We start from the raw sequence: 18,571 nt of genomic DNA on the forward strand, positions 1-18,571 counted from the left end.
TGAATAAATTAGCCGCCTCGATTTTAAAAGCTTCCACCGTCCCGAATGGGGATTCCGAAAGACTACTTCTGTATCTGGCTCTTTTATCCAAATGAACGCGTGTACCACCTAGCTACCTTATAGGTAGCATATTCCAGATCTGGCTGAGCTCAAAGCCATTGGTCAATTGCAAGTATGAGCATTACGACGTATCCCACAACATTTTCTTGTTTCGAGTGGCTGCTCTATAATCTGAGCTAGCAAACAGGTTGAAACAACACCATCTTCACTTGTGATTTATTGCCTCGTAAAAGAACTGGACAGCCTACTATCTAAGTAACTTGCCATTTGGATGCACTACGAGGAAGCTATGCTTAGGCTATAGAGGAGGTGATTCTAATGTAAGTTTTCGATAATGTCAAAAATCCAACAAACCATTCAATACAAAACATCATCTGAAGTACTAAGACTGCGTACAGGGGCTTCATGCTTATCAGCTTTGCGGGTAGAGGACCCTGGAAGCTTAGCACGCAATGAGATAGTTCACAGCTTCAACAAGTTGGTTTGGCTGAAGGGATGTTATCATTATGTGGGTTAAGCAGGGGACAGAGCCGAAGGAGCATTTCGGGTTTCATTGACTTAGCGGGGTAGCATCCAATTGCGGATATACCCTTCCTCAGCTCTGGCAAAAGCGATGATGCAAACTGCTTCGAGATGAATGAGAGATAACTGTTATCATGATAAGGGAGTTCTACTCGATACACTTTATCTACAGCTAGCTCGGTGTGGCTTTCATACCAATGCAGGGTAGAAGATTCTGTGATCTGAAAGAGTACAAGATAGACCAGAAATACGCTGTATCAAGATCCATCATTCTTGCACACGAAAATTTGTCTTTCACCCCTCTTGATTGATATCGGGATCTTTCAAAGATGTCCTCAGATCATAAATTAGACGACTACGAGCTCGGCCATGGAGGCTCCAAAAATGAGGCTATCGGAAAAGGGGATATCGAAGTTCACTCTGGTCAACATGAGAACGGGACGGTAGTAGAGTTTCAGGAGGTGAAAGCTTTTAAGCAAGGCCTTCATCAACGCCATATTCAGATGATCGCGCTTGCTGGAACAATTGGTACTGGCTTATTTCTTGGTTCTGGCCGAGCAATTGCAAGATCCGGTCCTCTGGGAGCATTTCTTGGTTATTCGGTGGTTGGCCTCGCTGTTTCAAGTGTAGTGTTTGCTGTTGGAGAAATGGGAGCCTTAATTCCTCTCACTGGAGGACAAGTTCGTTATGCTCAGCACTTCTTCGACCCTGCAATATCTTTCGCCAATGGGTGGAACCAAGTCTACTCATACATTGTCTCTATTCCCTCCGAGATCGTCGCCGCTGCAGTTTTAGTAGAGTTCTGGACGACAATCAATAATGCAGTTTGGATTACAGTTTTTGCTGTTCTCATGATCTTGACCGCAGTCACTTTTGTTAGGGTCTATGGTGAATTGGAGTTTACATTTTCTATGCTGAAGATTATGCTTGTCATCGGAATCAATGTAATGGCTCTCGTTATTACCTGTGGAGGAGGTCCGAACCATGAATCGATAGGCTTTCGTTACTGGAGGGACCCTGGAGCTTTCGTCCAGTATTTGGGTATTGGCGGTAGCTTGGGTCGCTTCCTTGGATTTTGGACAACACTCAACAATGCTTTATATGCATATTCTGGAATCGAGAATATCACTGTAGCTGCTGCCGAGACGAAAAATCCAAGAAGAGCAATCCCAATGGCCGCTAAGCGCATCTTTATCCGAATTCTTTTGTTCTACATTCTCACCATCTTCATGGTCGGTCTTGTGGTTCCATCCAACGACCCCAACCTTCTTCAGTCTACTGGTACTGCTTCTGAATCACCATTCGTAATTGCCGCGAAGAATGCCGGTATCAAGGTTATCCCATCGATCATCAATGCTGTTGTACTTACCTCAGCTTGGTCTTCTGGAAACTCCAGTATGCTCGGCGGAACACGAATTCTCTTTGGTATGGCTATGTATGGACACGCTCCCAAATTCTTCACTAGAGTAAACCGTGCCGGTGTTCCTTATATTGCAGCTGCTTTATATGCTGTTTTCATGTGCTTGGGCTACATGACTTTGTCGAGTACTGCTAGTACAGTTTTCACTTGGCTTCAAGATCTTGTCTCGATCGCAACATTGGTTAATTGGATATCCATCTTAGTAGTCTACCTTAGATTTCAAGCTGGCTGCAAAAAGCAAGGCATCAATCGCCACACTGAGCTTCCATGGGCTGCACCACTGCAGCCATACACGACGTGGGTTTCTCTGACCCTCTTTGTCATTCTTCTCTTCACCGGAGGATACGTGACTTTCATTCATGGCGAATGGGACACTGGGACATTCATTTCATCGTATTTGAACATTCCTCTCTTCCTAATGCTGTTTTTGGGCTATAAATTTTACGCCAAAACTAAAATGGTTACTTTGGAGGAAATGCCAATTCGAGGATTCATTGAGATCTACCAGCAAAACCCAGAGCCAGAAGAGGCGCCCAAGAAGGGGCTTGCAAGATTGAATATTATGTGGTCATGAGATCTTCTGCAGCAATTTTGTCACATAGCATGTTTAGCAATATGATTACATAGTTACTTGAACAAGATTATAATTACAACTTTTTCTCTTCCGTACTGTAGATTTAGACTTCTGCTGAGCGATACAGGCATATGTTAGGGTGTGTATTTCTAGCAATATTGCTTATCTATCCATTCTACAGTGACTTTAACTCTGATTTAGGACTTTGCCTATTATGAGCCTGTGAGGTCCAATTTCAGCGCAGTTCTACGTCGCTACTCAAAATGTCAACAGACGACACAACTTTCAAAAATGGCAAGCATTTGCGACGGTTATCCCGAACCTTCCTCATCATGGCCAATGAAATCCCAAAATATCCAAATTCATCTTCAACAGATATGCAGATAACAAGATACTTGGATGCAGAGTGATGTAGAGTTTGCGGAAAAGGAACCCCGTAGATAAGTGCAATACCCGAAGCTTATCCGACCCCAGCCCCTGAAGCCGGCGCATGCAGTCTCGCAAAGTCGCGATGAGAAGCGAGCATGCACAGATGAAGTATTATAAACTAGAGATGCTATAATAGGAACATGCTGCAGATAAGAAAATATCTTGAGTGGGATAGTCGTTCTCGGGGAGTTAGCTTTAATGCTGGTTTAAAAGCCGAATATGGAGCAAAGGAGGAGGGGTGTGCATTAAAGTGAAACCTACCAGATAAGCTGCCGATATAAGATAGACATTCTTCAACAACTTTGTTCAGTAATCAGGAGATAGTGAAGCTTCGGGCGAGATCGGACATGTTATTAGATTGTGGTTGTAGTGAGGTTACATACAATATGGAGACGGTGCCAATGCGGGGAATCTATTATTGCGGATCACAGCACGTAAGATACATATGGGGCTTCCCGCAATTAGCAATCCGTAGGTGGGATCAAATAGATATTGAGATAGTATATTGGTGATTGAGTATATCGTATTTTGAATGACACATACATTGGTATCATAAAAGTAACAATTGAGTTGGAATCACATATTGCTGGAAGGTAACGAGCACAAGTTTAGTCATTCAAAGCGCAGAGTAGATCAAACCAATTATTTCACTCTGTACCTCTGTCTCTAGATCAATAAATCCAAAATCTGCATTACACCACTTGACCAAAGTGAAGCGTTCAAATTCTATGAGCCAGCAAGCAATTGATCACTAAACCCAATAACCAAAGTCAAAAAATACAAAGATGGGCGTCCAAAAACATGTCGTCTTCGACATCGTTGGCACCCTCGTCTCATTCGACGAATACCACGCGCAAATCGACCGCGCCATTGGCGAAAAACTCCGCGCCCACAACATCACCGCAAAATTCTTCGGCTACAGCTGGATGACCGCCGCCGAGCTAGAATTCACATTCCTCTCCATTTCCGAGCGATATAAGCCCTACAAGGGCATCTTGGAGTCGACTTTCTACCGTACTCTATGGTTCGCCGGAGTCGACGACCCGCGAGCCCTGTGCACTGATGAAGAACTCCACGCGTGTGTGCAAGGTTACTCTGAGCTACAATTGAGACCCGGCGCTAAAGAGTGCTTTGAGATTTTGCAGAAAGGCGGTTTTAAGGTGTGGTTTTTGACCACGGCCGATTTGAAGCGTGTGCAGGAGTACTTCTCAAAGGGGGGCGTCGAGATGCCTGCAGAAAACTTCATCTCGTGCGATAGCTCTGGAGTTGCCAAGCCGGCTTTGGCAGCGTATAGAACAGCGTTGGAGAAGTTTGCTGCAGATGACGAGTCGTGGTTTGCGGCGGCCCATATGTGGGATGTTTCGGCGGCAAAGAAGGTTGGATTCAAGGGTGCTTATTGTGCGGAGTACGAGAAAGAGCCGTGTTTGGATATTTTTGATACAGAGCTGGAGGTCATGGCCGATACATTGCCGGAGATGGCTGAGAAAATTGTGAAAGCGTCTTTCTCGTAAAGTACCATATCATCAATATAGTAATTTTTAGTGATAGCACTGTCCCGAACTTCTGTAACTTTTTCAGTTTTATGCCTATATTCCAGGGAAAACTCCTCATCTCACTAATCAAGAGGCAATGGAGAAGTGCAGCAGTAAGATCAACATCCAAGCAGCAACTCAAAAATATCAACAGTAATTTCCCTGTGCCACAGCCATCATACCCAATTCACCATGAATCATGAAACTAAACGACCGCAGAAGCAGATCACCACGCAGGTGATAATTTCCCACGAGCAAAATGTATCTCACTATTCACGTTCACCGAAACAAAGACACAATAAACACAGAGTAAAAGTCACCGTCAAATCTATTTGCGTTACCTGCTATCGATGATAGTAACCCGGTTTCTCGACCAGTAATATTTACAAGTATTTACACTCCTCGTCGATCAAATATGTACAATCTTTCTTTTCGCTTCCTTTTCAAGGCCCCTCCATCCATCAATCATGCCCTGGTACATACGCACCTTCTATTCCCGAATAATGCAATGCAATGCGATATAAAGCAAACCAATTCCACGCTCATTGTGCTGGAAAAAGTAGCCCCCTCCAAAAAAAAGCAACGAGAAAGAAAAAGAAAACTGGGTATCCATCCGTCATCCAAATATGTTGTATCCCCAAATCCCGCCGAAGCCCCCCAAAGCCCCCGACCCAAATGGAATTCCTTACAAAAGAAAAAAGAAAATCGTAGAAAAGTAACAAATGCCTAGTTAACGCCATTCCATGTGTATTTTTCGTTGCCTTACCAGGTCTAATCTAATGTCAAAACTTGGTAACTTAAGAATATGCCTGGCAGTATGTCGTATGAGGTGTCATTTGTTCCTCACGAATGACTATCAGGCGGAAAGTATGTTGCTCATTTAGATACCAGCTCCAACTGGCACTCTCTGCATGATAATAGGCACGTCACTAAAATCCAGCCCCCACTGCTTGGACACTTCGACCCCCTTTCTCCCTCCCTTATTCATCGTCCCGCTGTTTCTCGTTCCTGCACTCCCGCCTAGACCGTAGCCGGGCTCAAATCTATATCCCAGACCTCCCGCATATCGGTCCAGTACTAACATGTCCTGCGTTGAATTCCCCATATCCGGAATTGGCTGAGATTCTTCGAAGGACGGAGTATCATATTCGTTGGCTAAAAATTCACCGGAAAGATCATGGAGATTGGTAGAAGAGCCATACGTGTGGTCATAAGCCCCAGCATGGATCTCCCACTCCTTTTCGCTATAAAGACTCGCAGCTCTCGAGTTGTTCCCAGATTTTTCCTGAACATCAAAACTAAAGTGATGAAGAGGAATAGGTCGATGGTATTGTGTAGCTGGTCTAGCGCTTTGAGATCTTGTCTTAGACGGCCTTTCAGCATGACCGATTTGAAGCTGTGCAGGGATCATTTGCTCTTTTGTATCAAACCAAAGTTCTTGCCCGGAAGCCAAGGATCCCTGACTTGGTACCTCTCGGATGGGAGAAGTTAAGGATCTTGGAGGCGGAGTGACTGATTTCTGATATGAAGAAGTCATTATTTCCGGCGATAATGGCTGTGAAAGAGGAGATTGTGCCACTGATGTAGATCTCAGTTTTGGTAATGTCAATTGCCCCGGAGCAGGAACTGGAACAGATTTTCGCTGATTCTGGAAGGAGACAGGCGGGGGACTATTAACCCTGTTAGTTCTTGCTATGGATAACCTCTTCGCATCTTCCTCGGCAGTTCGTCTTTGCGATGGTAAATCCCGAAGAGTGAATGTAGAGCTCGATGAAGTAGCTCTTGAGCTCGATCCAGTACTACTATAGTCAAACGGGTTGCCGCCCACAAGCTTATTGTAAGAGTCCTGGCGGCCATTGATATCCGGCCTTGACAGAGGTTCCTCGGACTGAGATCGAATCAAATTGGCATGTGTAGATTGAAGTTGCGCAGCCGCGCTTTTCATCTTGGGTGCAGGTGTACCCCTTGGTGTAGCTCGCGGAGGCGTCCTTTCCATTGCTGTAAGTGCCAAGTCGTAGGGAGACCCTCCCAAGCTATTTTTGATATTGTCAAAGGATGTCAGATGATTTTCAAAATCTGTTTGATCCTCCTGTGGATATGAATTCAGAGAAGTGGGAGCCTGATACGGCTGTAGTGTATATCGATTCTTAGGTGTAGATGGAGTTGATGGAGCATACGAATGTCTTCGTGCGTTTGGCGGTTTCCACCCGGTATGGTAATCCTCCTCTGGAATGGACAAAGGAATAGGAGGGATTGCATTGTGTAGCCTATTATATGTAGACTCCACTTCCCCGGGCTCCAAAGACATTATAGTAGTTATAGTCTCTTTCGAACTGACCCTTCGCATTGCTTTGTATTCCATGATTTCATCTACACTGTCGCTATTTTGAAATGAAGCCGCAGTAGGTAGATGCATCTCACTCCGTGATCGAGATTGCGCCGTGAATCTTGGAGCGCCGGGATAGAAAGATTGTGGGCGTTGCCTCTGCACTCCCCAATTTGAGCCCGAAGTCTCACCGGCAGTGAAATTTTGAGGCTGACGCGGAACTGCTGGCATACTCTGTCTGTAAGACATGGGCGTCGGCTGTTGAATCTGAGATTGATAGCTCGAACTCGGCAAAGAGACATTGCTCAATCTGGTCATCTTTTGAGATTCTAAGCTAACCATTGGAATCGCATGGGTAGCAAGAGGTGTCGCTTCTGTTGTCCTGAGAGATATCTTTGTCGGCGAAACTCGCGCTGTTGAATTCTTTCTGGATGTAGATGAATTGTATCCACTGTCAGTTGTTGCCAGCTGTTTTGAGATCATATCTTGTTGACTTTGGATCCGGCCTAAAGTTTGTTGTTCTGGTGTAGCAGGCGATGGGCCGTAGCCAGAGTCAAATGAACGATTGTCATTGCTGTAAGAAGACTCGAGCGTAGGTGTAGTCATTTCAGCCTCAAATAATTCGTCTTCTACAGCAGTGTTCTTGCTGGTAGCTTCTAATGGCGACCCAATGGGACTTGCAACAAAAGAAAATGGACTTAATTGAGGAGGAAGATTCAAAGGATGAACATTAGTAGGAGATAACGGCGAATTAAGGGTAGATGTAGTACTCGGGATTTTGATGGTTAGAGAATCGTAAGAATCATTTTCAATGGGGGATTGTGAGAAAGAGGTTGGTGCCCAGGGACGTTTCATGGCTTCTGCGGGAACGGAAATGGTATAGCTTCGATTGGCAATACCTTGAATCCTGGAGCTTGCTTGTAAAGTAGCAATATGTTGATCATTAGATGGGAGACTAGCTCTTCTTTCGTCGGCACTAGGCGTAGGACTTGCCGAACCATTTGTGATTCTCAGCGAACCAAGCTGAAATGAACCAATATGGCCAAGGTCATTAGGAGTAGAAGTACGTGCACCGTGATTTTCATTATCCACATTTGTTCTTAATGTCAAAGGTGCCACAGACCATTTTCCAATATTTTGGTACGAAGCTGGGACTTGATTCTGAAAAGACTGAGAATTTGATATGACGCTGTGTCTTGTCGCTACACCATGTTGAAGGAGAGATTTTCGACGAATAGGCGCATATATTGCAGGGTCTGATTGAGTTCTCTGGCAGAATGGGTCCGATAACTGCCAATCCATCTCTCCACCATGTTGTCCAACCAAATTTGTTGCGACATTTATGGAATCTGGTCTCGCAGGAAGGCCTTCTGATACGAGGGAAAGGCGATTATTATTATTCGATGGAAACGGTACATGGGGAAGTGATTTTCGTGAACGATGGAATGTTGGCCTGGCATTTAATGAGCACGTAATGTAAATAGAGAGTATTTAAAGTGACTTACCTAGGACTTTGGGCAGCCCGTGGATTTTCCTCTGTCGCCTCAACAGCAACAGAATTTACAGAATTACTTCTTGTAAACCTGCCAGTATTAATTGGTGGAGAAACACTAGGTACAACATCGACACTGGCGCCCAATTGAGGGCTCCCCGTATCCTTCTTTGAATTCCTTGACCTGAATATACTCATTCTCTTCTTCTTCGTGGGTGTTGGCTCTGATATATGTTCAAGAGACTCAGTCTCGAGAACACTGACAAGCTTGCCATGAGGAAGAACTGAAGCTGCAGCAGTTACAATCCCTTTTCCAGTGACGGAGTTTCGACGACTCGGATTTGGGCTGTTGGAGGTCGATAGCGGTGGCCCAGTAGGCTTGGTCTTTGGTTTCGATAATTTCTTGCCTCGTCTTGGGCCCTGTGCTGATTGGCTGTTCCCCATCGTTGATGCAGAAGAATGATAATCGAAAGACGAGAAGGCTGAAGCTTAATTATTATACATCTGGCGATGTATATTATATTGCTTCCATTTCGCTCAGATTATACTTTACCAAAATCTTGAATTAATGACGATCCTATGAAAAGCATGTAATATAGGACAGATTGGGGACAGAGAGGTGTAATGTCGATATATTAGGAGGGGGTGGAGGAGGTGGAGGACGAAGGAGAAGAGGTCGAGGGCTTCGACATAAATGGTGATATGCCTCTTGTATATATCAATTCTTGATACGAAGGGAAGAGAAGGCGCGATGTTCATTGGAGAGTAGTACAGGGGCTTGTTCAAGGATAAATGTTGGATAGAAGCCTTGACAAGGTTTCGTAGCTCATACCATGTAAATAGAAACGGGGTAGCTCTGAAAGATATCAAGGATAAGTGAGGAGTTCAGATGCTCCTACTGCCAATGAAAAAGCAGGACAGCGAGGACAATCAGGACAGAAACAGGAAAGAATATGAAAATTGCTCCTTTAGGATTAAGTGAATGTATGATATATGCGCCATCCAACTTATGCATCCATGGATTTTGTTCAAATGCGCTCCAAAAATGCGCTTGAATGGTGTTTCAAAGGATGCAGAAAAAAAGATGCAACATAACTAATTTGTATAGGAATTTCTTGTACCCACAGCCCAGAACCATTAGGTGACACTTGCGGTATGTGAAAAGTCAATTATTGTTGGCTTGGGTCTACATCACCAAAATGCGTCCAAGCTGACGACGATCCAAGCAGCGGGATGAAGAAAGAGCTCTCATATGTACTTTGGATGATGATGTATTCTTGGTTTTTGGGTGGCTGGCGTGAAGGCAAAATGAGTGAGGTTTAGGGAATACGATGGGAGATGTCACGGCTCACGATAATGCATCCAAGTCTTACGAGATAATGAAAGCTTTAATAAGGAATTAAGTAGTAAGCATGGGGGAAACAGACCACTTTCGTTATACGGATGAAACACTATTATATGGTCCTCTATGATATCCAACAAATTAATATTCGCATCATCGTTTTTAATATCAAAGCAGCATCTACCATTCATTGGCATTGCAGCGATATATGCACAGCGATAGCGTAAGCTGTCGATACCAAGCATATAGATAGATAGAGAGATACATTGCCGTGCCGTACTGCCACTGAATGAAGCCATCACGCCATTCTCTCTCTCTCTCTCTCTCTCTCTCTCTCTCTCTCTCTCTCTCTTCCTCTCTTCTTTCTGTCTCTCTTTTCACGATAGCCTTCAAATGGTAACTTGATTGATCTCTATCGGTCTTCCTCAATATCACGAAATCTCCGTAGATCCACGACTCTCATTTGCTTTTTCACCATCCTACCGTCTTCCTTCACCGTCGCCCCTTACCGTCGCCCCTTACCTTTGTCCTTTACCGTCGTCCTTCACCACCCACCCTCACACCAACACTCTCAAACATCAAAGCCTCGTTCTTAAGAGCGGCAAATACTTGGTCGTTGCTCTCAAGGATTCGAAGGCCACGACAGGTTATAGTATGGTAATGTGGAGATAGATACATCCAATTGGAATCTTCCAATCTCCAGACGGATATAAAAGATCGGCTTGGCTGATGCATTTGCATTAGCGGGCGGCATAAGTTTTGGTGGCATTCTCCTTCTTCAATAATAATGTTTAACTTTCATTCAAGGATTCAAAATAATTAAAGAGGTTGGCCCCGCTTGTAGTGGCTGAGGCTCTAATCATCCTCCATGGCGCGTCAAAAAATCTATCAAGTGGAGTGTACAACTTCATCTTGAAATTTTACTCGTATGTGCGTGCACAAGTGGAAGTGTATTTCATTCCACTTTCAAAAGCTTGAAGACGCTCATTAAAATTGTGATCAGATCCACTAATTTGCTATTTTCAGATACCCGGATCACGATGAGATCCTAGTGGCGGAGCACCTATCTTGTTTGTTAAATATACCGTTACTTATATTGACTGCCTAGGGAGATTATACTCCTAATACCTTTTTATTCAGTCGCGCGCATAGGGTTGTTTCTACTCTTATCATCTCTAAATCATGATCGGTAAAGAAGAAGAACAAATCATCCCTCCCCTAACTGATTTCAATACTCACCGTGTAGAACACGAGATGAGACACAAATCGAGTCTCGTCAAGAATCTGTTTGAAGGCGAAACTCCATCTATCTTGATACGCACATCATCGCCAGATCTGACGTTCTTCAATAGTACGGAGATCGACTCCGTAGTTGGTATCATAGTACTTAAGCCAGGCCATATTTGAGACTACGCAAACTTTTGGGCATTTTCCGGGCCAAATGTGGTTCCATGGAACTATGAATGATATACACGATAGATCGACCGTGGCTGGCTGTCAAATGTCGTTCTATGGAACTATAGATGATACACACGATAGATCAACCGTAGTCTCTCTCGACTGTCAAATGATATTCATGAATCTGAATCACTAAAGCTAGAAAGAACATTTGAATACGCGATCGAGAGCATGTTAATGTAAGCCGACAATCAAATTTGTTTGAAATTGACTATGAACCCCTTCATCCTCGTCCTAATCTGCATGAAACCAAGCGAAAAACCATTACCTAGAGCGAGCCCGAATGTAAAGAATAGCCCTCTCAACAATTCCCGCCGAGCTATATTGAATTATGAATTTATCTAGAGAGCACTTTTCCATCTACCTACCTCCCTGGTTTTTGTATGTTGAAATTGTACCATCAAACACTAGTGCAGATCTCTAGCTTGGTTATCCTTAACCCGCTGAATCGACCATTTTGCGACATGAGACGAAAAGCTAGATCATCGGGAAAATTTCGTGAGCCAGAATTAATTCTTTTCAGCAAATCTCAATCGTCGCAGACGAGGCAAGGAATCATCAGCTTCCAAATAAATTAAAATTCTATCGGAAACATTAACGTCACGATCTCCACAGGTGCGTACAGTGAAGCGACAGCTCAACGGTATTGCGGCGTTCCGAAACGCGATCTCGAAATACCATCTTAAGAACAACAGCAGCCCAAATCACGACTGATTCAATGATGCACCAATTTGAATTTCAGCTTTCGTCAGTATGTTGTTGTCGTAGGAGCCGCCCTATTTCTAAAAACAGCACGCCACGTTGTTTATGCCAACTATTTAAGCTTGCGTTTGAACCAACATCATACTCGGTACCGACAATCATTCAGCAAAAAGTGTGCCTGTTCGAGGATCTTGTCAAATCCTAATAACGTGCAGATCCAGCCAGCAACCATCTTTCCCTTGATGAAGTTGAACAACCACGATTCCTTCTTCCTGTACAAGACTTCATGCGCGCCCTACCAAGCTGTCGTACCCAAGGAAGCACAAATATGACGATTCAGCTCACAAAAAGGATGATCTGGCAGCGGAAGAATAGTCACTTTCTTGCATGCATAATCTCCACCCAGTATGGACTCGACCACAGCACAATATAGAAGTACCGTCGAACCAAACCACGAGTTAAGTCACAAGATGTGTATTGGCACTAGAAGCTTGCATGATTTGGACCAACTGAGAGCTCCTAGGATTTCGGGAGCATAAATGCCTTCGATGCATGAGAACGCATTGCGCTGCAGCGGCACAATGCAACTTTTCCAAACTTTCAGTATTTCTTACTCCAGGTTATCGCCAGCACTCGTAATCTCAGCTTTTCACGTTACAGTCAGGCGTCATCTATTGTGTTACCACAACTAATCTTTGCGCATTTGCTGTTGAAGGTACTTGTCCATCATAAGTATTGTTTCTCTCCGCTCTATTTTCTCAGTAGGTTCAATGCTTCACGATATCCTCATCTTTCCTACCATTTGCTTTCACGCCTTACAATTTCCTATCATGCATACATGACCACTTGGGAAGTTCCGAACGAAATCAATCCGTTCTGTACATAAACGTTCCAGAATCCAGATTTTCCCACTAGCTGCGATCACACGAACTCCCCTCCCACCGTTATCAACTTATCTATTCGAGCCTCGGAAACCGCCCGCTGCATTAACCTATCAGACTTATCAGCATGACATTACAATACGGATCCCCGTCTAGCCCTACACACGTCTTTTTCAAAATAAAAGATACACAAAGCGGAGGTTATGTAACAGAAAAGAAGAGATTGGACGGGAGATACTATGATAATGATGAATCAATTAGCATACTCGAGTAGATACGAACTGGATAGAATTGTAAACCTTGAAAAGGTACACGGAACCGGAAAAGCATATGGGATTTACGGTTTCTCTCGATCAAAGCTCTGTACGAACTCCGAAGTGTATATGTAGCGAGTAGATGATGAAGCTTATTATTAATCAAGAAGCAATCATGTCGACTCTCGAGGTGTTTCTTTTTTTCACCATGTCCCAAACGTCTTCTCCAATCATCAGCGGCAATTCACGTCCGATGGTTACATCTTGGTTGGGTATCACTTGCTATCATATCATCTGCTATTTACCCCTGTAGTGATACGCTACTACATCCTCTCGGGCGACTTCGCTCGGCTTCTCCACAAACTGACACATCTAACTCACCAATCAAAATCACAATTAATCTATGAGTTCGAATCTCAGATTCTCCTCCACCTTTTTGAAGGAGTCCCAGACTTCCGAATCAACCATGGAATGTATCTCCTATCATATTTTTGAACAACACATCAAGAAGATCATCATCACCAGCAGCAAGATCAGTTGTGGTTGCAGCGAGCTTGATTCCAGATTCCAACTTGATCTCCTTGGGAAATTGTGAATCAACATTCCAATATCACTTTCACATTCACCGATGTATCCTCCTAAGAATTCTTTGAGATGGAGACGATAACGATACCTTCTCCATCGGCATTTCTTTCCTCCCCTGTTCTCAAGTCAGCACCAGAACCACCTCCACCACCCAAAAAACGAAAGCAATCTACCTCCAAGCCATCCACTGCTCATTCTTCAAAGAAAGAACCTAGTATCAACAAACCGAAGCAATCAAAAAGTCGGAATGGTAAGCTTTGGATACCTTCATTTTCATATCTCTTATCTTCGTGATTGATAAGAGCTTTTGTGCCCCGCATTAAGCTTCACATGCTGATTGAAACTCCTTACAACTTGTTAGGTTGCATAACTTGTAAAGCAAAACGATTAAAATGCGATGAAACAAAACCTTCTTGTCAGCAATGTCATAAGAGGGGAGTTTCTTGTGGAGGGTATAAGAAAGATTTCAAATGGAGGCCATTCGAGGAGGCTACATTTACAAACAAACTGCCACCGCAACCAGCCCCTAAAAAAAGAGGTACTACAATGACTCTCAGCTCTATAGACTGGTTCTAATATCTCTAGGTTCAATAGCATTGGACAAAGCGCCAGATAACTCTGCAGCCGCAAGTCCAGTAGCCTCTGATGGAACGGCTTCTACCCCCGGCAGGGAGGATACGCAGATGCAAGACTCGTTTTTCAGTGCCGCCGTGCCTTCTCCGTCTAATTTTGACGTCTCGACTTCGCTTCCGGAGCTTCATTCGGGTTTCTCTCCTATGTTTGATATGAGCACGCCTACTTTTAGTCAGGATGACTCTCAACGCTCTCGGATTGAGCCCGATTCGGTCACAAGCAGTCTAAGTAGCATGTTTGAAGACACCGCTCTAGTCACACCAACAAGATCAAATTTCTCTGGTCAGTCGCCAAGATTAACAGATTCATTACAGTCTGGATCAGATCTGAATGAAAGGCATCCATCTGTATCCATGGCTTCGTCCATTGCTATGCCTTCATCAATGATGGGTATGCCAATGTCAAGCCCTAACATGACTCAATTTCATATGACGAATGATTCATCACTGGAAGATGATATTGAGGAAATCATTCGAGAACCTCCTTTATCTGATGCTGATATGTGGTTGGCCATGAGTCCCTTTCAACCTCAATCAAGATCTCCCAGTGTATCCCCTAGGAGTTTTAGTCCAATGTATCGACAGCCGGATGTGCCGGCCGGTAGCCCAGAAATGCTAATGCTTAGATTTGATAAGCAGACATGTGGCATTTTATCTGTCAAAGATGGTCCTACAGAGAATCCATGGAGAACATTGGTTTGGCCTCTTGCACGCGATTCCCCCGCATTGTATCATGCTATCGCATCCATGACCGCCTTTCACACATCCAAAGAGAAGCCCGCTCTTCGCGTCGACGGCATGGAACATATGCGTCGCAGCATTCGATCTCTCGCGACAGGAATTGAAAAAATGCGCACCGATACTGCACTCGCCACAACACTTGTCCTTGCGTTTGCTGAGTCTTGGGATCAGCATATCTCAACAGGGATTGAGCATCTCAGAGGTGCAAAAATCTTGGTTAATCAAGCACTCATAAAACACAATAAAAGGAGTCTTGTGGGTGATGATCTTGCCAGATTAAAATTTCTTTGCAACACTTGGGTTTACATGGATGTTATTGCCAGGTTGACATCGATTGATGATGAAGATTCTACAGATTTTGAGAACATTCTTTCGCCGCTTAACAATCTCTCTGTCAATTCCTTTTCTTCTGCTTCATCTTCTTCTTCCGCCAACGTCACGCAAATGTCAGAAATTGACCCACTAATGGGCAGCGCGGCAACACTATTTCCTCTTATTGGTCGCGCTGCAAATCTGTGTCGCAAAGTACAAAAATCGAAATCAAATTCTATAGCCATAGTGTCACAAGCCATGGAACTCAAGCAAGAAATCGAGCAATGGCGACCTTCAACCGCATTCTCGACTCCTGAAGATCCAACTTCCGAAATTCAACACGCCCTTCAAACTGCCGAAGCCTATCGTTACGCTACTCTTCTTCATTTACATCAAGCCGTCCCTGAAATCCCATCTTTAACGTGTGCAGAACTTGCGAAGAAAGTCCTAGTTTTCCTCGCTACGGTACCACTTAGCAGCCGCCTCGTTATCGTTCAGATATATCCACTCCTGGCAGCGGGCTGTGAAGCAAAAGATGCCGAAGATAGGGCCTGGGTTGACGAAAGATGGGCAAGTATGGGAAGAAGAATGTGGATTGGGAATATCGATCGCTGCTGGGAAGTCATGCAAGAAGTGTGGAGGAGAAGAGATGAAGTTGCTAGGAAAAAAGAACAGGAATTGATGAGGAAGAATGGTGGTAGAATGGGAATGTCTGGGATACATGGCGGGCCCAGCGATAATATGAGAAGGTTTGAGGAAGGAATGGAGAATGGAATTGGGAATGAAGATATTTCATTCTCGGATCTGTTGAATCTCAATGAAATGGGTATTAGAGGGCAGAGTAGGAGAGCTTCGCCGGTAGGAAGTAGACAGAGGCATAGCATCTCGGGGCCGTCTCAGGGATCGTTTGGGGAACTCATGGCCCAAAGACAAGCCGCGGGTCTTATTACTGAGGAGATGGACCAGGAGCTGACAGTTAGAGGGAAATTGCATTGGGTGGGTGTCATGAAGGATTGGGAGTGGGAGAGTAAGTCTAATATCTTTCATTTGGTCTATTTAACTTTGTCTTCTTTATGTCCACCATCATTTCCACATTGGGTATATTCTCATCAAACTCCCATCCATATTTCCTCCTAGCCCCTCCCACTTCCATCTTGTAACAAAAGAAATCGTTATCGGTATGATATGTATGATATAACGCTAATGAATGGCATTGAAACGAACAGTCCTACTTGGCTAACCCACAATTCTGCAACCAACTTCTCGTTCCAGCAGCGTCTGATCTTCGGAATCCTTGCTGCCACGCATCGTTTGCTTTGCGCACAGCTCGCTTGTGTCTTTCCCGTCTTTGATCCTCTTCCAATGCATTTTGCATAAAGGCTTCATAGGAATCTGGATGCGGGTGGTTGTTTGTTTCTTGGCTTCTGGGCGGATGTTGATAGGAAGTTACTTCGTTAAGAAGTGTAGATATGATGGACCAATTTGTCGCGGAGGAGTTGCGATGACGGGGACAATAACTATTTTGCTCCGAGTCGCATTGCTGGTATTGCCGCTGGGATTGGGGCGTTCGAGAGGAAGATTGATGACGCTTGTTGCTACTTGATGAAGTATTTTGTTCTCTTTCTCGCCATGATAATGAGGATGAACCCGAGGACGAGGCAATCTTTCTTTTGATGTTGGAAATCATTTTGTATGAATGAATGGGTGGGATTGATGAGTGAGGTTAAGTAGCTGATTTTGGTTTGGGATACTTCTAGGCCCTGTGTCTGCAAAGAGATGTCTTGTACTCGGGTCCCGTGTGGCTTGACCTGTGAATCGCAATGTGATCGATGACGGGGTGTAAAAATGTATCCTTTAGCGAGGCGTCCGGGTGGCTTTTTGGGAGTAGAGGAAATAAATGGCGTTTTAATTGTTGCTGTTGGAAGCCGTGACTTTGTCAATTGGTTTTCTCCTATATGGATATTGAGATTGGATTTATATGGTAGCTTTGGACCAATGAAATGGAAGTTCGAGATGATATATCAGTTGAACTTGATATTTACATATATAGAAAGAAATATCAACCAAGCAAGATATGAAAATTGATGACTATCCTGCTACTGGAGTACGCAAACACGTAATGGCTTGAATTGCGTGTAACAAAGAACCTTGCTTGATGGAGTAGAGAATGGAAGAGAGTAATGTGAACAATATGATGTACGTAGGTGCTGCGAAAAACCAGAACCTGAAACGACGTCTCGAATCACGAAACAAAGATGGAGATTAAATTGATAGATAGGCTTGTTTTAATCAAATTAGAGTATCGTGTTGAGATGATTGATGCCTTTTCTGGAATTTCTGTGCAACAGAAATAACAATGATCGTGAGCGTAATGCGTAACGCAGAATCGGTGTGCTGTTCGTCTGTCGAGAGGAATTGGAATTGTGGGAATGCGAAGCAATGTGCGAGGGAGAAAAACGTGATGGGATTTGAAATTTGGAATCAAGGAGGAGAGGGAAGGAAAGTAATGTGAGGTGAGGTGAGGTGAGGTGAGGTGATACGGGCTGGAGTCAAACTAATATATATAACCAGTGACTAGTTGAAAGAAAGAAGAAAGAAAGAAAGAAAGGATTTAGGAGGTGTGCTGATGGAATTTTGGGGATCTGAGTGGGACAGAGATAGATGGATGGATTGCGATCGATCTGATCGGTCGATGCAAAGCAAAGATGAGATGGATGCGGATTTTGTGATTATATAGAGTGGTCGACGGAGTCGTGTAACTTGTTTGCGCTTTTTTGCTCTATATGCTACAGTATGTGTGAATATAGTGTTATAGGTAGGTGACTGGACTATCCAGAGTGTTAGATGTCTCGATCAAGAAGGAGGGGGTCTGAATGTTGCGGAGTTTCTAGATCGAAGACGGATGAGTGATGGTGCGTCGGATGGATGGACGGATTCGGGGATTTTCTCGGGATGAGGGATTCCGGGTTGATGGTGATGGTTTGGATGGGTAGATGGATAGATGATGGATGGACTCGAATGATCGTGTGGAGCGTGGGAGATCGGTTCGCTTGGTGTTATTTGAGAAGTATTCAAATTTCAAATTTCGAGTGCCACAGTGTTGGATATGGTGGATGGAGATCGAAGATCCGAGATTTGATAGATGACTAGGTAGGCAGGTGGATAGGTAGGTGTCTGGATGAAACGGGGAATTGGGCTGTGGTAGTAAGGTGCAAAGTTCAACTTGCGTGTATGTGTATGTGAAGCTAGAATGCGGAGATGGAGTCGGAGAATACGAAGGGAGATGGAGATGTAGCACGGAGAGATGAG

The 18,571-nt window shown here is 44.1% G+C and overlaps 6 protein-coding genes across 6 annotated transcripts; 4 read left to right on the plus strand and 2 right to left on the minus strand.

The window, feature by feature from the left end:
* Positions 1–911: 911 nt before the first annotated feature.
* On the plus strand, positions 912–2,576 carry EAE97_008700 (uncharacterized protein; the record flags this gene model as incomplete). The annotated part of the gene is made up of 1 exon (XM_038879215.1): positions 912–2,576. One exon carries the CDS (start codon positions 912–914, stop codon positions 2,574–2,576), a length of 1,665 nt encoding a protein of 554 aa, XP_038729726.1.
* Positions 2,577–3,790: 1,214 nt separating this feature from the next.
* Positions 3,791–4,516, plus strand: EAE97_008701 (uncharacterized protein; the record flags this gene model as incomplete). The annotated part of the gene is made up of 1 exon (XM_038879216.1): positions 3,791–4,516. The coding sequence occupies one exon, from the start codon at positions 3,791–3,793 to the stop codon at positions 4,514–4,516; it is 726 nt and encodes a 241-aa protein (XP_038729727.1).
* Positions 4,517–5,417: 901 nt separating this feature from the next.
* On the minus strand, positions 5,418–8,799 carry EAE97_008702 (uncharacterized protein; the record flags this gene model as incomplete). Its single annotated transcript, XM_038879217.1, has 2 exons — positions 5,418–8,316; positions 8,369–8,799. The coding sequence occupies 2 exons, from the start codon at positions 8,797–8,799 to the stop codon at positions 5,418–5,420; spliced, it is 3,330 nt and encodes a 1,109-aa protein (XP_038729728.1).
* Positions 8,800–10,879: 2,080 nt separating this feature from the next.
* On the plus strand, positions 10,880–11,104 carry EAE97_008703 (uncharacterized protein; the record flags this gene model as incomplete). Its single annotated transcript, XM_038879218.1, has 1 exon — positions 10,880–11,104. One exon carries the CDS (start codon positions 10,880–10,882, stop codon positions 11,102–11,104), a length of 225 nt encoding a protein of 74 aa, XP_038729729.1.
* A 2,542-nt stretch (positions 11,105–13,646) lies between these two features.
* EAE97_008704 (uncharacterized protein) lies at positions 13,647–16,502 on the plus strand (the record flags this gene model as incomplete). Its single annotated transcript, XM_038879219.1, has 4 exons — positions 13,647–13,827; positions 13,939–14,115; positions 14,163–16,289; positions 16,489–16,502. 4 exons carry the CDS (start codon positions 13,647–13,649, stop codon positions 16,500–16,502), a joined length of 2,499 nt encoding a protein of 832 aa, XP_038729730.1.
* On the minus strand, positions 16,491–16,949 carry EAE97_008705 (uncharacterized protein; the record flags this gene model as incomplete). Its single annotated transcript, XM_038879220.1, has 1 exon — positions 16,491–16,949. The coding sequence occupies one exon, from the start codon at positions 16,947–16,949 to the stop codon at positions 16,491–16,493; it is 459 nt and encodes a 152-aa protein (XP_038729731.1).
* Positions 16,950–18,571: the final 1,622 nt, after the last annotated feature.

Source organism: Botrytis byssoidea (assembly GCF_014898295.1).
Source record: "Botrytis byssoidea strain MUCL 94 chromosome Unknown BBYS_019, whole genome shotgun sequence".
NCBI lineage: Eukaryota > Fungi > Ascomycota > Leotiomycetes > Helotiales > Sclerotiniaceae > Botrytis > Botrytis byssoidea.